Consider the following 18,443-nt stretch of genomic DNA (forward strand, 5'->3'; position numbering starts at 1 on the left):
CTTAATGCTATTCATCAAGGCGAATGTTCATGTTAGGTCTGGTGCGCGGCTGTGTAGTGCGCTGTTTATGAATGGTAAATGAACAGACGCTAGCCTGCTCTATTCTGTGCCATGAATAATTCAAGGAAGGAAAGTGTATTTCAGCACTGCTTGTAATTTTTATCCCTTTATGTAATATTGTCCACAGCTGCCGTTCATCTTTGGCCTCTCGCTTTTGTCATTTGTCTGCTGTAAGACAGTTGTGTTGCATATAAACTGTAAATTGGTTCCGTGAACGTTGTCGTTTGGTATTCCGATGCTGTAGTGCAGATGTGACAGTACTTCCCCACGTGCTTATAGAACAGCCACTCTGTCTTCCTCTCGTTTTTTTTTACCCCACAGACCTTTCCGGGGCTAAATATGATATCAGGCCTGGACATTGTGCTTCTTTAACATTCGTTCATTAAAAGAATCCATTAAAATAAGCTGAGTCAAAGTCAGACCACTGCAGCCCCGACCATCTCGCCGAGCCATTCGAAGAGTTCGATTTACATGATACAACACTTCTCATCTTTTTTTCTACCCCAAAGTGGAATGTAATGCATTTTTGAGAGATATTAAGCACTAAGGTGTGTTTATGAGGGAGAAGGGCAGGGAGGTAGAGAGAGGGAAAACTGAAGCCAGAGAGAGGGAGTGGGTAGGTCGAGCAAGCAAATGAGAGGGAGAGAGAGTGTGTGAGAGCGAACGCAGGCACACATCTGAGCCGGAGGAGGAGAGAAAGAGAGAGTGAGAGAGAGAGAGAGCCATCAGGGCTGAGCCTCACCACCCCCGAGTACGATGTTGTAGTACTGCATCAGAGCGGCTCCTCCGTACCTGTCCATCCAGTGCCGGCTCCATCCTCCGTCCTCTCTCCCATCGCGCTGGACCCCCCAGGCTCCCCTGCTCCATCTACAATCGAAGGTAACTATGATCTTATCGAGGCAGAAATAGGACGTAAATCCCACGTTGGGTCCAGCTGCATGCTTTGAAGTTCATCGCTGATTTATAGGAGCCTTTTTAAAAAACTCTTTTTTTTGAAGGACCAGGATTACTTAGTTTGATTGCTGCTTCAAACAGGACATTTTTCTTAATGAAAGAAAGTGTGCTGGAAAGGACCAGTTTAAGAACGAACACTTTCACACTGCAGATCAAATAGGGCAGGCAGTCAATGTAATTTTGCACCTGAAGATACCGGAGCATCCCGTTCTCTCTCCTCCTCCCCGGCGGGGGGGGGGTTCTCTTAAAAGAACGCTGTTGCTCCGTGGAGCAGGAAGCCGGGGATAATGTAGTATTGATTTTTGATTTGGAGCGCATGTTTGGCCCTGTGTGGCAATGCGGCCGTAGACGCGGGCACCTGTCTTTCGTACAAGACCCCGGCGTCTATTTAATTAGCTCACGGTCATGCGCTGCTGTGCACCGTGGGGGCCCGGTGCGCATCCTCTCATCGCGGCTGGGCCGTCAGCTGCCTGAAACTTTGTCACAGTGTCATGCATCTTTCATTTGACTTTCATAATCACTCGGAAAGCATGTCAAGTCATGGCTAAAACCACCGCCTGTAAATCTAAACTATGAAATATGCATAGCTCTAGTTTTGCCTTTTAAATACTCATATAGTTACACATATTGCTCACGTTTTTTAGAAAATATATGCATTTAACTTTTAAACTGTTTATATATATATATATATGTGTGTGTGTGTGTGTTTACCAGCATGATTGTACGTTGATGCAAGCGTGTATGGAAATTGGTGAAGAAAATTGGATTACTTTACCTTGCCATCCCAAACAGCCTGAAGAGCCCAGATAGGTTTTACGGTTCGCCGCTGCACAGCGTCTTACGTCGTGTGCATTGTGTGTTTTGACAGGTTTGTAAAAAGACGGCCATACAAGGAGCAGAGGCTCCTGAGATCCCAGGTTCTCCATTCACAAGGCTTATCAGAAAAGTGAATAGACACTCCGGGCTTGGAAAGCAGCCTGTGTATTTTAGAGCCGGAGCGGAAAGACTGAGCCACTCACGTAATCAAAAGCGGAGTGCGGTACTGAGAGCGAGAGAGGGAGATATTTGTCTATCTTGCAACTTTCGAGGCCATCATCACGATTCAATAAAACTTTTAAACACCACAGTGCTGCAACACATCTTCTGAGAAGAAGAGCTGGAGAGTAACCACCAAGGAACAAAAAAAAAAAAAGATCACAACCAGCAGACGCTTTTATGACTGCTCCTCGAAGCCATACGCTGCTAGATTTTAAAACAAATTTGTACAAATAAGTCCCTTTTGGAATATGCTTTTTTCAGACTGACGCTTCCTCCGTTTCCAGACTGACTAATGGCTTGACAGCGACTCCCAGTCTTGGACGATGAAGACTTTTTCATCTCCTACAATTAGCGGCGTTCTTGTGAAGTAGGTGGACGGGCATGAGGAAAAAGCGGATGGATGAGTAGTTTTCGACCCTCAGTCCCTTTTCTCCGCGACCTGAAACGGTTCAGACCCCCAGGGCCTCCCGGCACCCTCCACCTGTAACGATCTGCCCCTAGCGACGAATTGAGGCGCTGAGAAAAGATGGCCGCCGGAGTGGCGACATGGCTGCCCTTCGCCCGAGCAGCGGCCGTTGGCTGGCTTCCCCTGGCCAAGAAGACCATGCCCAAGCCGCCGGTAGACAAGAAGAGCCGCAGCGATGAGATTCTCTTCGTAAACGTCAGCGGCCTGCGCTTCCAGACGTGGAAGAACACGCTGGACCGCTATCCCGACACCCTTCTGGGCAGCTCGGAGAAGGAGTTCTTCTACAATGAGGACACTCAGGAATACTTCTTCGACAGGGACCCAGAAATGTTCCGCCACATCCTCAACTTTTACCGAACTGGCAAACTGCACTACCCCCGGCACGAGTGCATCCAGGCCTTCGACGAGGAGCTGGCGTTTTACGGCATCGTGCCGGAGATCATCGGGGACTGCTGCATGGAAGAGTACCGCGACCGGAAGAAGGAGAACCAGGAGCGCCTGGCGGAGGACACGGAGGCGGGCGAGGCCACCGACGCCCCCCTGCCCCCGGACAGCACTGCCCGCGAGAGGCTGTGGAGGGCCTTCGAGAATCCCCACACCAGCACCATGGCGCTGGTCTTCTACTACGTCACCGGCTTTTTCATCGCCGTCTCGGTCATCGCCAACGTCGTGGAGACCGTTCCCTGTCGGCCCCTCAAGGGCAGCACAAAGGATCTACCGTGCGGCGAGAAGTACTCCCTGGCTTTCTTCTGCATGGACACCGCTTGCGTGCTCATCTTCACCTTCGAATACCTAATGAGACTCTTTGCCGCGCCCAGCCGCTGCAAGTTCATGCGCTCGGTGATGAGCGTGATTGACGTGGTGGCGATCATGCCGTACTACATTGGCCTGGTCATGCCCGAGAACGAGGACGTGAGCGGGGCTTTCGTCACGTTGCGGGTGTTCCGCGTCTTCCGAATCTTCAAGTTCTCCCGCCACTCGCAGGGCCTGCGCATCCTGGGCTACACCTTGAAGAGCTGCGCCTCCGAGCTCGGCTTCCTCCTCTTCTCCCTCACCATGGCCATCATCATCTTCGCCACGGTCATGTTTTACGCCGAGAAGGGCACCAAGGGCACCAACTTCACCAGCATCCCCGCCTCGTTCTGGTACACCATCGTCACCATGACTACGCTGGGGTGAGTCTCTGCCGCTGCTGCAGTGCTTTAGTTCATGTACAGTGACCCACGTGCTCCTGTAGCGCCTCCCGACTGGTGGCATGTTCATCACGGCGTCAACATTAGCCGCTTAAAGGGCTGTGGCTGCCTGATGGTGTCGTTTTTACATCCTCCAGCGTCTTCACACCTTGAAGCTTTCGCTGTGAATGGGCGTGTAACTAAAGACAAAGTCTTATCAGACAAAGTCTTATTTAAGAAAACGCTAGAAAACGCCGAATTTAGCGGAATGGTACGGATTGATTCGAACGTCATTCATGTTGTGCTCTTCTGGACGCGCCTCTGCGATCCGAATAGCTGTGGGAGGGACGCACTGCAGAAGACGAGGGAACATGGGTGTCAGTGTGTCCCCTCAGACCTCTTCTTCATGGCTTCCTGCGTCATCCTGCTTGTTTGTGGGAGACAACAATCCCCCAGTCCATTAAACACAAATCAGTATGTGTCCTTCGCCTAACAGATGCTTTCTTCAGGACGCCTGCGTTCTTCCTATTTTATCTTCTGATGATCTGACCCTGGCAGGGCTGTTTTTTTTTTTTTGTGTAATGACAAATGATTCAGAATTATTTTTGGAAGCGTTTCAGAGAATCGCAGTCTGAATGGGTGAACTGAATATGTGTGAAACGTGTAGGAGTCTATTTTACTGTTTGATAATGAACTGTGAGAGATGGATGGGGAAACAGAAGCCTGGCCCCGAGCGCTTTCGCCAGTCCTCTCCGTATGGAGGGCAACGTGCAGTGGCGAGGGTTAACGCAATTTGCCCCCTGTGCTTGTTGAGTCAGTGGCGTACGCAGAACGACACGAGCTCCCAGATGTGCAGCCATCTTGCCATCTTGTCTCTTCGTTAAGAAAAAAAGAACAAGTAAGAAAGGAGCTTTACTCAGGCAACGTTGCGTCCATTTGATTTATTGAAATAGAACATGACTGATGGCTTACGAAGCTACGATGTATTATAGAGTCAGGAAATCCGCACAGTACACCGGGCCTGTTTTACTATAGACGGGCGTTTTCATATGTATAACTTGGGTGAAACCTGCTGTTGCACACCGATGCATTATAGGCAGTTTTTAGAACCACCGTGTAACTCATTTACATGTTGACATGAATCTGATGTTCTCATTTGAGTTTACATACAGCCCCAGGGTTCACATCTTGTAGTCTGGCTCAGATTCAATTAAATTTACACTTGCTTGGAATTTGGCTCAGGAATTGCAATAAAAGTTATAACACTGGTATAATAAACCAACAATTAATTTCTGATAATAAACGTAAGGGGAAAAGGGCTTTGCGTATGGACGTATTGGCAGTTGATTAAAGTAATGAAGTGTATGGAAATAATTAACAAAGTGCAATAGTGCAGTACAGCGGGCAGTTTCTGTCAATGCGAGCAGAATACAATAAACTTGGACCGAGCAGTGGATACAGCAGTTTTTGAGAGGTAAGCAGGACGTACAGTTTAAATTAAATCAGAATTTTACTTCAGAGGGGACATATTGTATAAATCTGAACAGTGCACAACCCTTGACTTGATTTTATGGCTCACCTCAGGGTAAAAAAACAGGGTATTCAACAAGCTGATCCGATTTCTTCTATTTGCCAAACCATTAGAATTTCATTAGAATAATACTACCCACCCATGTGAGCATGTACCATACCATACCATAATTATTTATAAAGCACTTTAACACAACAAAGGGGCTGACCAAAATGCTGTACACTTAAATAAATAAAAAAAATATGTTCTTATCAGTGATTAATAAATGATTATGTCTGACCATGGTTTTGGTATAGTTATAGTAATAAAATAACAGGCATTTTTTTGACAGTGTATGTCATAATACCAGCCAGCTAGGTTTGGAATTCCAAGGTTTTCGTGCAATAGCAACCTTTATTAATCGATCCAATATGATGTTCTTGCTCAGGTCGACCTGGAATGAGAAACATTCCCTTTTCATTTGTTGCGTGCAAGCTGTGTGTGTGTGTGTCTGTCAGGATGAATAAGCAAAGTGAGTGAGTGAGTGTCGGATTGGTCCGGTCTCATGGTAGCGCCGGTCCATCAGCATTCTGAACATGGCTGTAGAGACAGGAGGAGAGGTGTGCTGCTGTGCTTTTTTTCCTTTACCAAAACATTTATTTCGATAAGACCACAGTCATCTTTTATTTTGCAGTCTCAGCCATCTAATGCCATTTGGCAAAAAGCAGAATGTATGGTAGGTCAGTTTAAGTATTAAAATATCATTAGAGCTAATGACTCCAGTCTGTTTTATATATAGATAGATAGATATATATTTTTTAATATATGTATTATTTTTTCTCCAAAGGAGCTTAATGTGAGTTATGCAAATAGTAAATAGTAGCATTGATCATAATATTACCTTTTGGTGTGCAAATGTCAAGAACCTGGCATTAATATCCCCATTAGAATTTGCGCAATAAATCATGTATTTTCACCGACTTCGCCCTCCGTCGGCGCGTACATATTTCCTGCTGGAGGACCGGGTTTGATACGTTCCAGATTAAATTACACTGTCCTCCTCTCCAGCGCTACCTGCAAAAAGAGGCATAATGCCTCCCAAGCCCTGGCTGAGGAATAAAGCAGGCTTGCAAAAAACGGAACTCATCGTATACATTAGCATATGAGTTGCTTGGATACAGCTGCCGTGGTGCGAACAGACGTAATCAGTGTTATTGAATTACTAGTGATGAAAACTGTATAGACCCCAAGCACCCAGGCATCAATTTTGCGAAGACGTTGCGTTTCATTTGGATGAATTTGAGACAATATTTTTACAGCATTATCAGCATCGTGAAAAACTCCCCGTCACGACACCAAGGAAGGGGGGGACCCAGGTGCAAGCGCTCGTACAAAAAAGCAGTTTATTGTTTTACAGGACGAACAAAGGAATCTGCTTTGGTGAAGTGGACATGGGAGAAGGATGGGATCACTCACACCACAATCTGAAACACACGACACATCAAAACCATCGATAACGCACACCAGGACACCAGGACCTCGACTCTTAAAACCGGCGGGGCGGGTGGCACCGTCTCTGCCGTGTAGCCGGACCTGGAACACTGGTGCAGGCACTCCTTTAAAAGGAGTGAAATCCAGGTGTTGGGAATTGGGAAGGGGTGTGGCCGGAATTCGGTAACCGCTGGACGCCAGGGGGGAGCCCCACTGTTACAATCCCTTCCACGACCTACAGTAACATTACTCATCCATGTGCCTTTTCTGATATGGCTGTGTATTGAAGTGAGATTTCCAGTTATCTTCAGAAAGCCTCTGAGATACTCTGTAAAAGTGTGAAACGGTATTGATCTCCGTTCGGGTTGTAGCATCATAGAGAGTAGTTAATTTGCACACAGATCAATCAGTCTTTACATCGCCTGGAAGCAATGACAATGTGTCAGTTAGGCTCAGTTCAAAAGAAAATCTCGTTAATTGGGAAATTTCGAACGGCAGAAACGCATGACCGTAAACTGTAAATAAGCTACTGATCAGCTAATCATAACATGTTCATTACGAAATTGTGCATTTGCATCCTCACTGTCGTGCATTCATTATCATATTTATGCTCCTGTGGGACAATTACTGAAAAGTGGCATCAAAACTCCCGCCTGTGCCGGATGCTGCGTACGTTAACGCTTCCCACGTTTTAGACCACGACGGAAGCCAGGGCAGAATAATAAGTGAAAGTAAGCATTTGCCTGCATCTGGCTTCAAGCTAATAAATGGATGAAAGGCCCCAACAAATGAACACGTTTTCCCCGTTTCTTGCTGACCGAGCAGAACGATCACCAGATGCATTAATGGTTTAACCGGCTTCTGCTCCTGAGCGATGCTCGAAGATGATGGCTTGTTAAACCTTTGGCCTTAGTGTGCAGAAAAGGCTGCAGGTGATGTATGCTGATCCAGACGCCGCTCAGTTGGCAATTACGTGACCCCCGTCTCTAGCGGCGTCTGATTTGTGAATGAATACGAAATTGATGTGGTTGACATTGTGATGCACAGCACACGGTGACACAGCGAAACGTGTCCTCTGCTTTTAACCCATCACCCTTGGTGAGAAGTGGGCAGCCATGACAGGCGCCCGGGGAGCAGCACGTGGGGACGGTGCTTTACTCAGTGACGCCTTGGCGGTTTGGGATTTGAACCGGCAACCTTCTGACTGCTGGTCCGCTTCCTTGCCCGCTAGGCCACCGCAAAAAAATCGACCTTTTTTAAAAGGCCAACACAAAGCCCCTCAGTTGTTATCTTTTCAGAAAAAATATATAAATTCAGAATTTACATAGATGCATCAATATTACAACGGCCCACTTGTACTTGACATCAGCCCAGAGTGTCGCTCAGGTTGTTTTAGATTTGATTAATTAAGGCTGATTTTGATAATGTTTGAGTATCGAGGACAATCCTCTTCATTCACGTTGCGTCACTTTCCCGCTCTCCAGAGCCACGTTCTCCCGCCACTCACCATCTGTTATCGTGTTGCATAAGAGTCTTGTGGGAAAAAAAAAAAAAAAAAAAACGCTGCCCTTCAACAATATTCGGCTCAGGGGACCTCGCAACAATCCATCCCTACAAGCCGCGGCGGAGAAATCGGACTATTTCATTTGAGCGTCATTCGACAATCCCCTGTCTCCTTTCGCCTTCATGTGAGCCGCGCCGCTGACGTAATCGTGACAAAGTTATTTATGGCCACAAACAGTTATTTAACTTCAGAAAGTGTCGCCACTAGCCAAAGGTGTTTTAGGGGGAGGCAGGCCGTTTGGCAGCCGAGGACGGTGGCAGTGAGAGTCATTAAAAACACGTTACTGTACATCGCTTGGGGTCAAACGTGGTAATAGGGACGCAAGATCGGGGACACAAGCTGCCGGATGTCCTTGCCATGTGAACGAGTAAAACAACACGTCTACTCGAGGTGATTCCAGGGTCGTTACAGTGGGTGTTCTGCCCCGTCCTGCAGTCCCGATGGAGTGTGGGGGTACTTAATGAGCCAATCAATCAATTGGCCCTTTATTTCTCCCATTATCTATGTTTAAAGAGGGACCCTCTAATGCCACTGGAATTAAAATGTGATCTTGTCCTCGTCCAAGACCCTGGCGGTGACCTTTATAATGTAGAGGCTGTAAGACAAGTTGTCTCTCTGATACGACTCTTATTAAATCATGCAGGGATGGAGCTGTGACAGTCGGAGGAGGAATTAGCCCCAGACGCCCCGCTTTCTAGTTACTTTGATAACAGGGAACTGATCTAATCCCTGTTTCTAGACGGCTGTTTTTCCCCCCTACTGATTTCATTACAGATTTAATGTCTAATCTCAGAGAGGGATCCTGAGAGCATGAAAAAGTGTTTATCTGCAGTCATCAGTAGACGTCGGAGCTTAAACATGCCCAAAAAATAAAACAAAAAGCTCTTCTGACCTCTACAGAAGCAGAACACTTTTACATACGCAGGCATTATCATGGGGTATTGTGTGGCTAAAGAACCGTCTGCCCTGCTGGGAGGTTGATCAGGTGTTTGCACCGTGTGAAGAGAGACACGTTTGCCTGGAATACACTCCTCACTGTCCCAGGCACCCGGCAAGTGCCATCAAGCTTAGACAAAGCTTCTTCTGCGGTCTGAAAAGGGATGTTCAGAAGGTGGGCTTGGTGAATTGAGTTCTGGAGTCAGACTATACATTGATTTGCTCTATAAAATGGTGACAGCAAGGTCAGTTTTTGGAGGCTCATTGATGTCCTGTAATGCTGGACTTGATAGAAAGGTATGGCTTTCCACCACCAGAAGCTTCTAAACTGGACCATGGGGCAATGGAATGAGGTGTCAGGGTCTTTGGGACGAAGGCACATGCCAGACATTGCTCAGTAATGGTCTGAATAAAATTGTCCTTCAAATCCCCCAGGTTTGTAGGGCTCAGCCCTTGATGCATCAGAGCTGTTTTGGCGACCCGATGGGTGACCAACACAATGTACAAGGCCGGTAGTTTTATTATTGTGTCTGATATATGGACGAAAGAGCAGAAAAAGAAAAATATATATAAATGTTCCTTCAATAACTGCATTTGCGACCCACAGACTGTTAAACTGTACCAGGGGTGGTGGTTACATGTCTTGCAGCAACCAGATGTTAACACTTTGCCCACCCCCCCCACCCCTTTATTAGCGAGAGAAAACGCTGACCAGCAAGAAGTCATTTTATGCACCAAGACCCATGGCCCATTATATGGCATTTATGACATAAAGCAAGTTCGTCAACTTCTAAATGAATGGTAAACACTATTTAAAACCATCGGCTGGGATTTATGAGGGAAGTGACATTTTGGAGCGGATGAATTATCCCTGTTTGGTCCTTACTGGGGACTTTAAGGGCCTGATGGTCTTTGTGTTGTGTGTCTGTCAGGTGCTTTTTCTATGTTTCATACATCATTGTCGACAATCAAGTGTAACCAGAAAAAAAAAGTTGTAATCATGTTCTGTGAACTGTTTCAGACGCGCAAAGTGGGCCTGGCTGCGCTCGTGAGCTGCTCAACGCCGTATTTGTTTCTTCTAAAAATAATTGGCCGGCCCACTCCGTCTGACAGCTCCTTGCTGTGGCCCTTCTGTATTCTCGGACTGACCTATTTACTGCCTGCATGTTAGGAAGTGACAAAGTGGGCAAAGCATTTTCCTGGCGGACTCTCGTCTGCCTCGGTGCTGTCCACGCCGGTCCCCTTGGGGTCCCCAGCAGCCGGCAGACGTCCTACATCTGCAGCGTCCTCACTCCTCTCTGTCCGCATCACCTTTTCTCCTCCTTTCAATTCCAGTCAAACTCCACATGTTCAAACCAGTCAACACACGGGCCTGAACAGGAGCACGGCGATAAAAATGTCACATTTAGTTCGCCTTTGCTTTAACAATGCCTAAGATACGCAACAAAAGCAAATTTTACTTCATGCAACATAACTTTCTGCCAAATAAGTGAGTGAGGGAAGTGATTGTCATTGTGATGAACGGCACAGCACACGGTGACACAACAAAAAGTGTCCTCTGTTTTTGGTGAGCAGTGGGCAGCCCATGACAGACGCCCGGGGAGCAGTGTGTGGGGACGGTGCTTTGCTCAGTGGGACCTCAATGGCACCTTGATGGATCTGGACTCGAACCGGCAACCTTCAGATTACGAGGACGCTTCCTTAACCGCTAGGCCACCACTGCCCCAAATGTATGCGCTCTACTACTCAACTGGTGCACATTAGACAGAAAAATGTGGCGGTCAGTGCGATGGTGCAGCTCTGCTTGGAGTTGTGCCACGTATTACTGATCAAGGTACTTTCAAATAGTTGGGAATAGGTGGCTTCTTTTTGGTCACCATCGTTAACATGACAGATTTTGGGCTGCTTGAAAGACACCCGTGTTCATCTGTTATGCAAAAGTGTGTACGAAAATTGCGAATCCAATGAAAAACTGTTCACACATTAGCAGGAGATGCCTTCTGCTCTGATGAGATGGCGATGATGAAGACCAAATTGATGAAGAACAGTTTCTTTAAGCAGGTCAAAGCAATCAAGAAAAAGCATATCAGTCACTTTGTTGGGATTACATGTTGTTTTTTATTAGAAGTGTACATGCTGATGCAACAAGGAAGCTATATTTCCTTCAGACAGAGGCCATTGCAAACCTCACATCAAAAAAAAAATTCACCAGTATTTTATTAACAAATAAATAAAGAAATACATAAGAAACAAATTTCAATGAATAACGACAAACAAAAACGGGAAAAAAGAGAAGAACAAACAAACACTCTCCCGTCTTTATTAAATAAGTAGCATGTAACGGACTCTGGGGCTAACAGGACACTTCTCGGGTCTGATCATGGCACTCATGTCCTTACGCTCTTCCTAGCCCCCACCCTGCACCACATTGACACATTAGAAAGAAAGCCGCCTTCATCTAGCGGGTTGCGTGTCATGCTGTGGGGGCTCCAGGAATATGGGGGTGCGGTCTCCATTTCCCCCTCTTTTCTTCAGGCCCCGAAGGACGAACAACTAGGATATCTCTTGGTCCATCGTGGCAGGAGGAGCAGCAGCCACGCAGCTTGTTACAGACGTACGTCAAGAAGTTAGCTTCACCTCATCTGTCACCCCCCTCCATGGCGTGATTTCATTTGTCACTCGTCTCATTGGCGGCTAATGTCACAATTGTTCCACCACCAGAACTGCATCCGAGGTGACGGGGAAAAGTGATTTATTGAAAAAAGGCGGCCGAGGCCATCGGATCCCTCCGCGCTTGCCACTGGCTTATTTAATCACCTTGGATCCGCCTTCTTCCCCGTGATTTATCGCCCCCGCAAACATGCGACTGGTTCCGCTGGGGGGGTTGGGGGTGGGGGGGTAAGTTTTCAATGTCACTTAAGGAGAGGAAAAAAACTGGAACTGATCTCACCACAGGGAGCCCATCCTGGTCCGCCAGGTAGAGCTCAGCGCCTCGTGGCTATTTACGACAGAAAAATGGAACGTTTGGAAGGATAAATGCCTTTATTGATTCATTCATTTACAAAGTAGCGGTGATCACCAACCTTCCAGTCAAAAACCACAGAACAAATGCTCTCATTCCACTCTTCAAGACACAAGCATGCGCAATTCCCGATTTTTTACTGCAGTTGAAATCTCCTTTGTACTTAGTAGGTGACATTCGAAGGTTCCATGGTGGTCTGGGTCAAACTTGGCATCGTTGTTATTCCTATAATCACCGCATGAAAGTGAAGTGATTGTCATTTTGAAACACAACGAAACGTGTCCTCTGCATTTGACCCATCACCCTTAGTGAGCAGTGGGCAGCTCGGGATTTGAACCAGCAATGTCATGTAGAATCATTCAGCTCTGGCTGAATTTGATGTAGGGTTAAAAGGGGCATTTGTTTACGTTATTTAATGTAAAAAGGTCAGCCTTCCACCGTTCAGCCCCAAGTATTGGCTTTTCAACAGATGGACATTTCTGCATTTTGAATCCTTTTTTGATTGATTGTAGGTATTGTTCTACTGATGTCAGATAATGGATTGCTGATTTCCATGGGGTAGTATAGTACATATGAATTATGTTTCTTAATTAAATTACAAAAACAAACAGCCCTTTTTGCAAAAAATGCAATAGTAATTTGATTAGCATGGCCTGAATTTCCGTTAACTGAGGAACTTACCAAAGATCAGACAGAGTATAATTAGGCAGACATTTCCCTGCTGTAGGACACTAACTAATGAGCCAGAGGTCACGGCAATTTGCAGCATGGCCTTAATGGGTGGCCATTACTACCTTTGTGCACAGCTGGAACCAGGGGCTTATTTATTGCTGCTGTATGTTGGGACGGTTGGGACGCAACTGCCGCTGGGCCAGTAATGGCGGCTAAATGCAAAACAGTAGTGAGTAGAAGGAGTCCGTGAAGAGATGGTAGGAGAAATACTGACTTCTCGATACCTTAACACTGTACTGCATCTGCTGCTGATTTATCTGCCATAGGTTCATGAATACGACATATGAAGAGACTCTTTAGATATACGGCTGAGCCTGGCCAGGGACAGAGAAAACAGCAGTATGTTATACTGTCAAAAGAGTCAAGGATCTTTAGAAAGTATAACTGAAGGGCTGAAGGGCTAAAAGGGATTTGTGTACTAATAAAACATTTTTGCAAAAAAAAAAAATATATATATATATATATTAATGTTGCCTTTCAATACCTGAATTAGAGTAATATCATTATAATTGATCAATTTAATAAATATAATAACAGAGACCACATGGTCAGACTTCAGGCCTCATTTTACTGTAAAATCATACGGTTTTAAAGTCATAAAATTTTTATGAAGTCAAAAACACTGCTAAATAAAAATGTAACATTCTAGACCGAGACCATTGAATAACTCCATGGTTGGCTTGTGGTCTTCTGGTTCATAGACAGTTGGCTACTACCACCACATAATGCATTTGTTACTATACCTTATTATTACAGCTAACAGACAGAGAAGTTGGTGTGTAGTTATCATTTGGGGTCTCCGAAAAATGTATCTCAAAATCAATGAATTGCAATGCAGATGTGGACGATTCGCTTGATGGTGTTTAAAACTTGTTGCTGTTTAACACTCGTCAGAATTTTGAAGGAAATTGACGGCAAGAAAACATTGCATGTAGCATTTATTCGCGGAGCTGACCGAACACTGGTGCTGAATGCCTGTTTGGACAGTTCGGTTTGCTCCAATGACCAGAAAAACAGTTGATGTTCAGTTCGCGAACACCAGAAAAATGCCTGGTCCAGACATCCATGTGAACAAGGCCTTAACTCTCATCTCATTGACATGTTTGGAAACAGAATGTAGAGTAAGGTAGAAAAATTGATGGGATGCATCGTGATGCATTGATAATCAAAGAGTGAGACCAGTGACTGTTCACACCTTCACCTCTGGCCACCTTCCTCCTGGTGACACAGTAAGATGACATGGTTGAATTAAATTGCTATAATCAACTTAAAATCATTCCTATAAGCCACCTCGCCTCCAACTTGCTGTCAGAGCTACTTCAATGCTCTGTTTCTATTGGTTGCGTGACAATGGGTCATAACAAAGGTTAAAGTTCTACTGGCCGATTTGTTGGGCGCAGAGGAATATCGTTCTTCAGGCGTGCATTACATAGAATACAATGGGATTCTATGGAATTGGGATTTGACGCATTTGGTTTGTAATTGGGTTGGCCGCTTGACTAGTCTGCACCATCTCCCACACGCTTCCAATAATTCCCAAGTAATCCCACGCCTTGCCCCTATGCCATAGTAGGTGGGTATTATTATTTCTATTTTTCGTATAATGATGTACTTTGAAAAGAAAGTAAGCTCATGACAAATATATTGCTGACTTTAACCCTTTAGTGATGGCAGTGATCAGTGGAAGGATACGGTCCAGTCCAGCTCCAACATCCGAACAGACAAGTCGTGACATTCAATTAACAACGTCCGCATCACAGGGCTTTTTATAGTCAGCAGGTGCTGCACTGAAAAATACACTTACCATGATTCCTGCTACAAGCCGTTATTAAATATACCAGCAAGGATTTGAATTCAATATTAAGATGTAACTAAAATTGTAATCATGAATCTTTCAATTAAATTACATAACGCTGTTACAAGTAACTCGTCACTCCTCAACACTGCAGTTAACACGACCCCAGGTTGTTTACGTCCTATGCAAAATTTATCCTAGCCAGACAATCCCTACATAAATGTGGAGGCAAAATAGTCTCATACTCAAAATAATCTTTTACATGTCACGCAAATTAAAAAAACTTTGCCCAACTGAACTTTTGGCAGAACCAAAGTAAAATGTTATTTATGGTCAGAGTCAGCTGTTTTATTAAAAAAGAAAAAAAGACCAGATCATCTCCCTGTCACTCCCTGCCTGAGACTCTTTCTTCCACCTGTCTCTGCCGCAGCTTTATATATGCTTTATACTCATCACTTATTTATTTTTAAACCAATTCACAGCCCTAAAATATATACTTTTTGCCCCTCAGAAGGATATACAGGCACTTTGAAATCCAATAATTACATTATACATTGTGCCTTGGGGAAAAGAAATGCAGTTCCTCCTCTCCAAGATACCTAGCAAGCTTCTTGTTTTTGTATTTATTGGATTCTGCGTATCTGAACAGCATACTTGCCCTATGTATGTGTTTATTTATTAGAGTATCCGTTAATGCCATGACAGCATTCAGAAAAGCGTCTCAGATGGTGAAAATCGTTACCCTAGTGAAAGTACCATCAATCTGTCTCAAAGAAGGAAACGTTTGCTGGCCGGTAACTATGGCAATGCTTTAAATAAACTTTGTTTAACTCTGTTGCAAATCGGCCCTTAATGTGCATGCCAGTGACAGGCAAAAAAGCCCCTGATGCACTGCTCCGGTGTTCAGCCTTAAAACGTCCTTAAAAATGATTATTTGAAGCCTATTATTATTGCCAAATTATACGTTTCTAGACAAACCTAGAGTAAAAACGGCTTTAATTCTCTAGCCATTAAAATGTAATTAAAACTGAACAATAGGGCAAATGGAATATGAAGAGTCCAGAGATGCCTGTTATCACTAGTGCAGCAGATAAGCAATAAGAATTGAAAGAAAATTGTAAAATAAAACAGGTAATAATGGACAACAGCTGGCTGGTTGAGCCGGGAAACCCAGTCATGCTTCCCCAAACCTTTTCTGAGTGGGAGCTTCAAGGAGGGAGATTGGCTCGTCCCCTTGGGGGTGGAGGGTAGATGGTTCATTTAAAGTTCTTGTCATTGCCACAGCAACTCGTGCTGAACATTTGGTGTGAAGGCGCGGCAACGCGCGTTTCTTCAGTCCCCTCGGTCAGCTGATGAATGCACGAGCAGAATCTAATTCAGGAGGATCCACTAAACCTCCTGGATTTGTGCCTGGGGGGCTGTGCAGTGCCGGGAATGGTGGGTAATGGGTCAGCAGCTATTGCCAAAAACAAAATCATTTTATCTAATGGCATAAGACACCATGATACACACACACACACACACACACACACACATAATGTGTGTGTGTGTGTGTGTGTGTGTTTGTCAGGATTGCCTGCAGCTGGGCTCCACACCGGAACCCAATCCTGACGCCCCATAAATGCCGGAAGTTTCCGCCCGTTCGGGGTCGCTGGCATTTTCGTGAACTCTATGCACGAACTTGACCTTGTTTAGTGTTATGTGTTTTGAGTTCTGGCAATCGCCACACGCCTACGGGTTTGTTTATGTTCTTTATTTAAGTTTAAATCGTTTTCGGCCACCGCGCCGCTGTTTATTTGTATTTATTTATTGTTTGTATTAATAAAACCCCCTTCCCAGCATGTCAAACCTCTGCGCTTCCTTCCCCCGTAAGTCCGTAGTCGTGACAGAATGCCAGCGACCCACCCAAAAGCGCAGAGGTGGAAAGCGGAGGAGAAGAAACGCCGCGAAGGACGCAGCGCGGCGCGGCGAACGCGGACGGCAGGGGAGAGACGCGCCGCCCGTTCTGGTGGAGCGTTTTCTCCCCGAGAAGCCGTGGTACGCGGCGCCGCGTGATGACGTCACCCCCGGGAAACTCCGCGAAACCCGGAAGCGACAACGTCGGCGGGTGAGGAGGCGGAGCGAGGAAGTGACGTGGGCAGCGAGCGCAGAAGATGCGACCCCCACGATCTTCGGCATGTCGAGCCAAGAACTCTGCGCTCTGCTGGCAAGGCTCCCCGTGGACTGGGACGACACGGATGACGACGAGAGCACGGGAGACGAGAGTTGGGCTCCGCCCATCGCGCCAGTCTGCGATCGTCGCAAGGTCCGTGGGGACCCACGTCACTTCCAGGGGGGTGAGAAGCGGCAACAACAACGACGGCGTTCCTCCAGCGAGGAGGTGGGCAGCCTCCAGCCCGAATGGCCAGAGTACTGCCCATGGGAGCTTATCGCGCCATGGGTCCAGGATGTCCGCAGGGTGGACGACCCTCGGAGTCACCGGTGGGAGGACACGGATGACGAAAGCGATGATGACGTGGATTTTCGGTGGGCGGTCGGTGCCGGGATGGCTCCGCCCAGCGTGCGCGTCCGAGATCATCGCGGCGTCCGTGATGACCCATGTGACTTCCGGGGGTACGAGGTTGACACGGACGACGACCAGGATCGTCACGAGGTCCGTGGAGACCCACGTCCCTCCCAGCAGTGTGAGGAAAGCTGGTGGAAGAGGGCGACGGGAGGTCGCCAGCCAGCAACTGCGCTGCCGGGACTGCCTCGCAGGGAATCCTCCATTCCTGCTCCAGTCGCCGACCCGCCTTCCCTCTGCCCGGACGTTCCCCAGCGAAAAGGCAGCGCAGCACCAGCGTCCACACCTGCTGGAGAAGACGTCCACCCCCCTCCACACCACACACCTACCACCATCTCCAGCAACGTGCCCAGCCCCATGTGGGACAGCCCAATTGTCCCGGGACCCTTCAGTGGGGCAGCAGACACTGATAAGACCACCACCATCCTCTCGTGTCTGCTTGGGTCAGCATGGGGCTGGAGCGCAGCCCTCTGGCAACAGGGAGAGACAGACAGCAGTTTTCGGGACTTCCAGCAGAGACTGAGGGCGGAGTTTGATCGGCCAGAGCCTGAGCCAGGGATCGAACTCTGCCCCTCCACCACGTCCAGCGCCAGTCAGGATCCGGGGCAAGAAGACCAAGCACTGGCGGGCGACGAGAAGGTCGCACCTCCCGAGATCCTGGCTGTGCCCCCTGAGGAGGTCCTGGAGAGCCCAGAGAGGGAGCCAGACGACCCTCTCTTCTGTCTGTCTCTGTCTGTGTGTGTCTGTGTGACATATGTGTCCGTATGTCGCCCCCACTTCCCCTCTTTGTGTCCACCAGATGGCGACCCAGCCGCGGAGCCGAACCCCAGGGAGGAGGTTCCTGACCCGAATGTGCTGGTCCAAGGCGAGGTGGACAAGCCCCAAGGTACCCCTAAGTCCAGCCGGGGGGGGTGCTCCCCCAAAGAATTTTTTGGGGGGGTGCAGTTCGGGTTGGGGACTCCTCCTGAGGGGAGGGGAGGTGGGGAAGCGATGGAGCTGGGTCCTCCGGTAGCCAGTGAGGAGGGCGGGCCAGGCATGGGCCTGCGTCTGCCTCCAGAGGGGTGGAGCGCCATAGAGCCCCCGGGTAGGCATGAGGACCCAGCTGGGACAGGCAGGAAGAGGGCCTGCTTGTCCCAACGG

General features: G+C 47.2%; 1 protein-coding gene across 2 annotated transcripts in view; it reads left to right on the forward strand.

Annotated features, from left to right (window-relative positions):
- Positions 1-378: 378 nt before the first annotated feature.
- The window catches only part of kcnd1 (potassium voltage-gated channel, Shal-related subfamily, member 1), a 41,914-nt gene continuing 23,849 nt past the window's right edge, over positions 379-18,443 (forward strand). The window contains exons 1-2 of one of the 2 annotated variants that reach the window (XM_028994406.1): positions 379-939; positions 1,883-3,693. In XM_028994406.1, coding sequence (XP_028850239.1) covers positions 2,579-3,693 — 1,115 coding nt within the window. In that variant the 5' untranslated portion in view covers positions 379-939; positions 1,883-2,578. The remainder of the gene's footprint in view (positions 940-1,882; positions 3,694-18,443) is intronic. The other variant, XM_028994407.1, reaches the window with a different exon arrangement.

This window comes from Denticeps clupeoides, chromosome 10, assembly GCF_900700375.1.
Source record: "Denticeps clupeoides chromosome 10, fDenClu1.1, whole genome shotgun sequence".
NCBI lineage: Eukaryota > Metazoa > Chordata > Actinopteri > Clupeiformes > Denticipitidae > Denticeps > Denticeps clupeoides.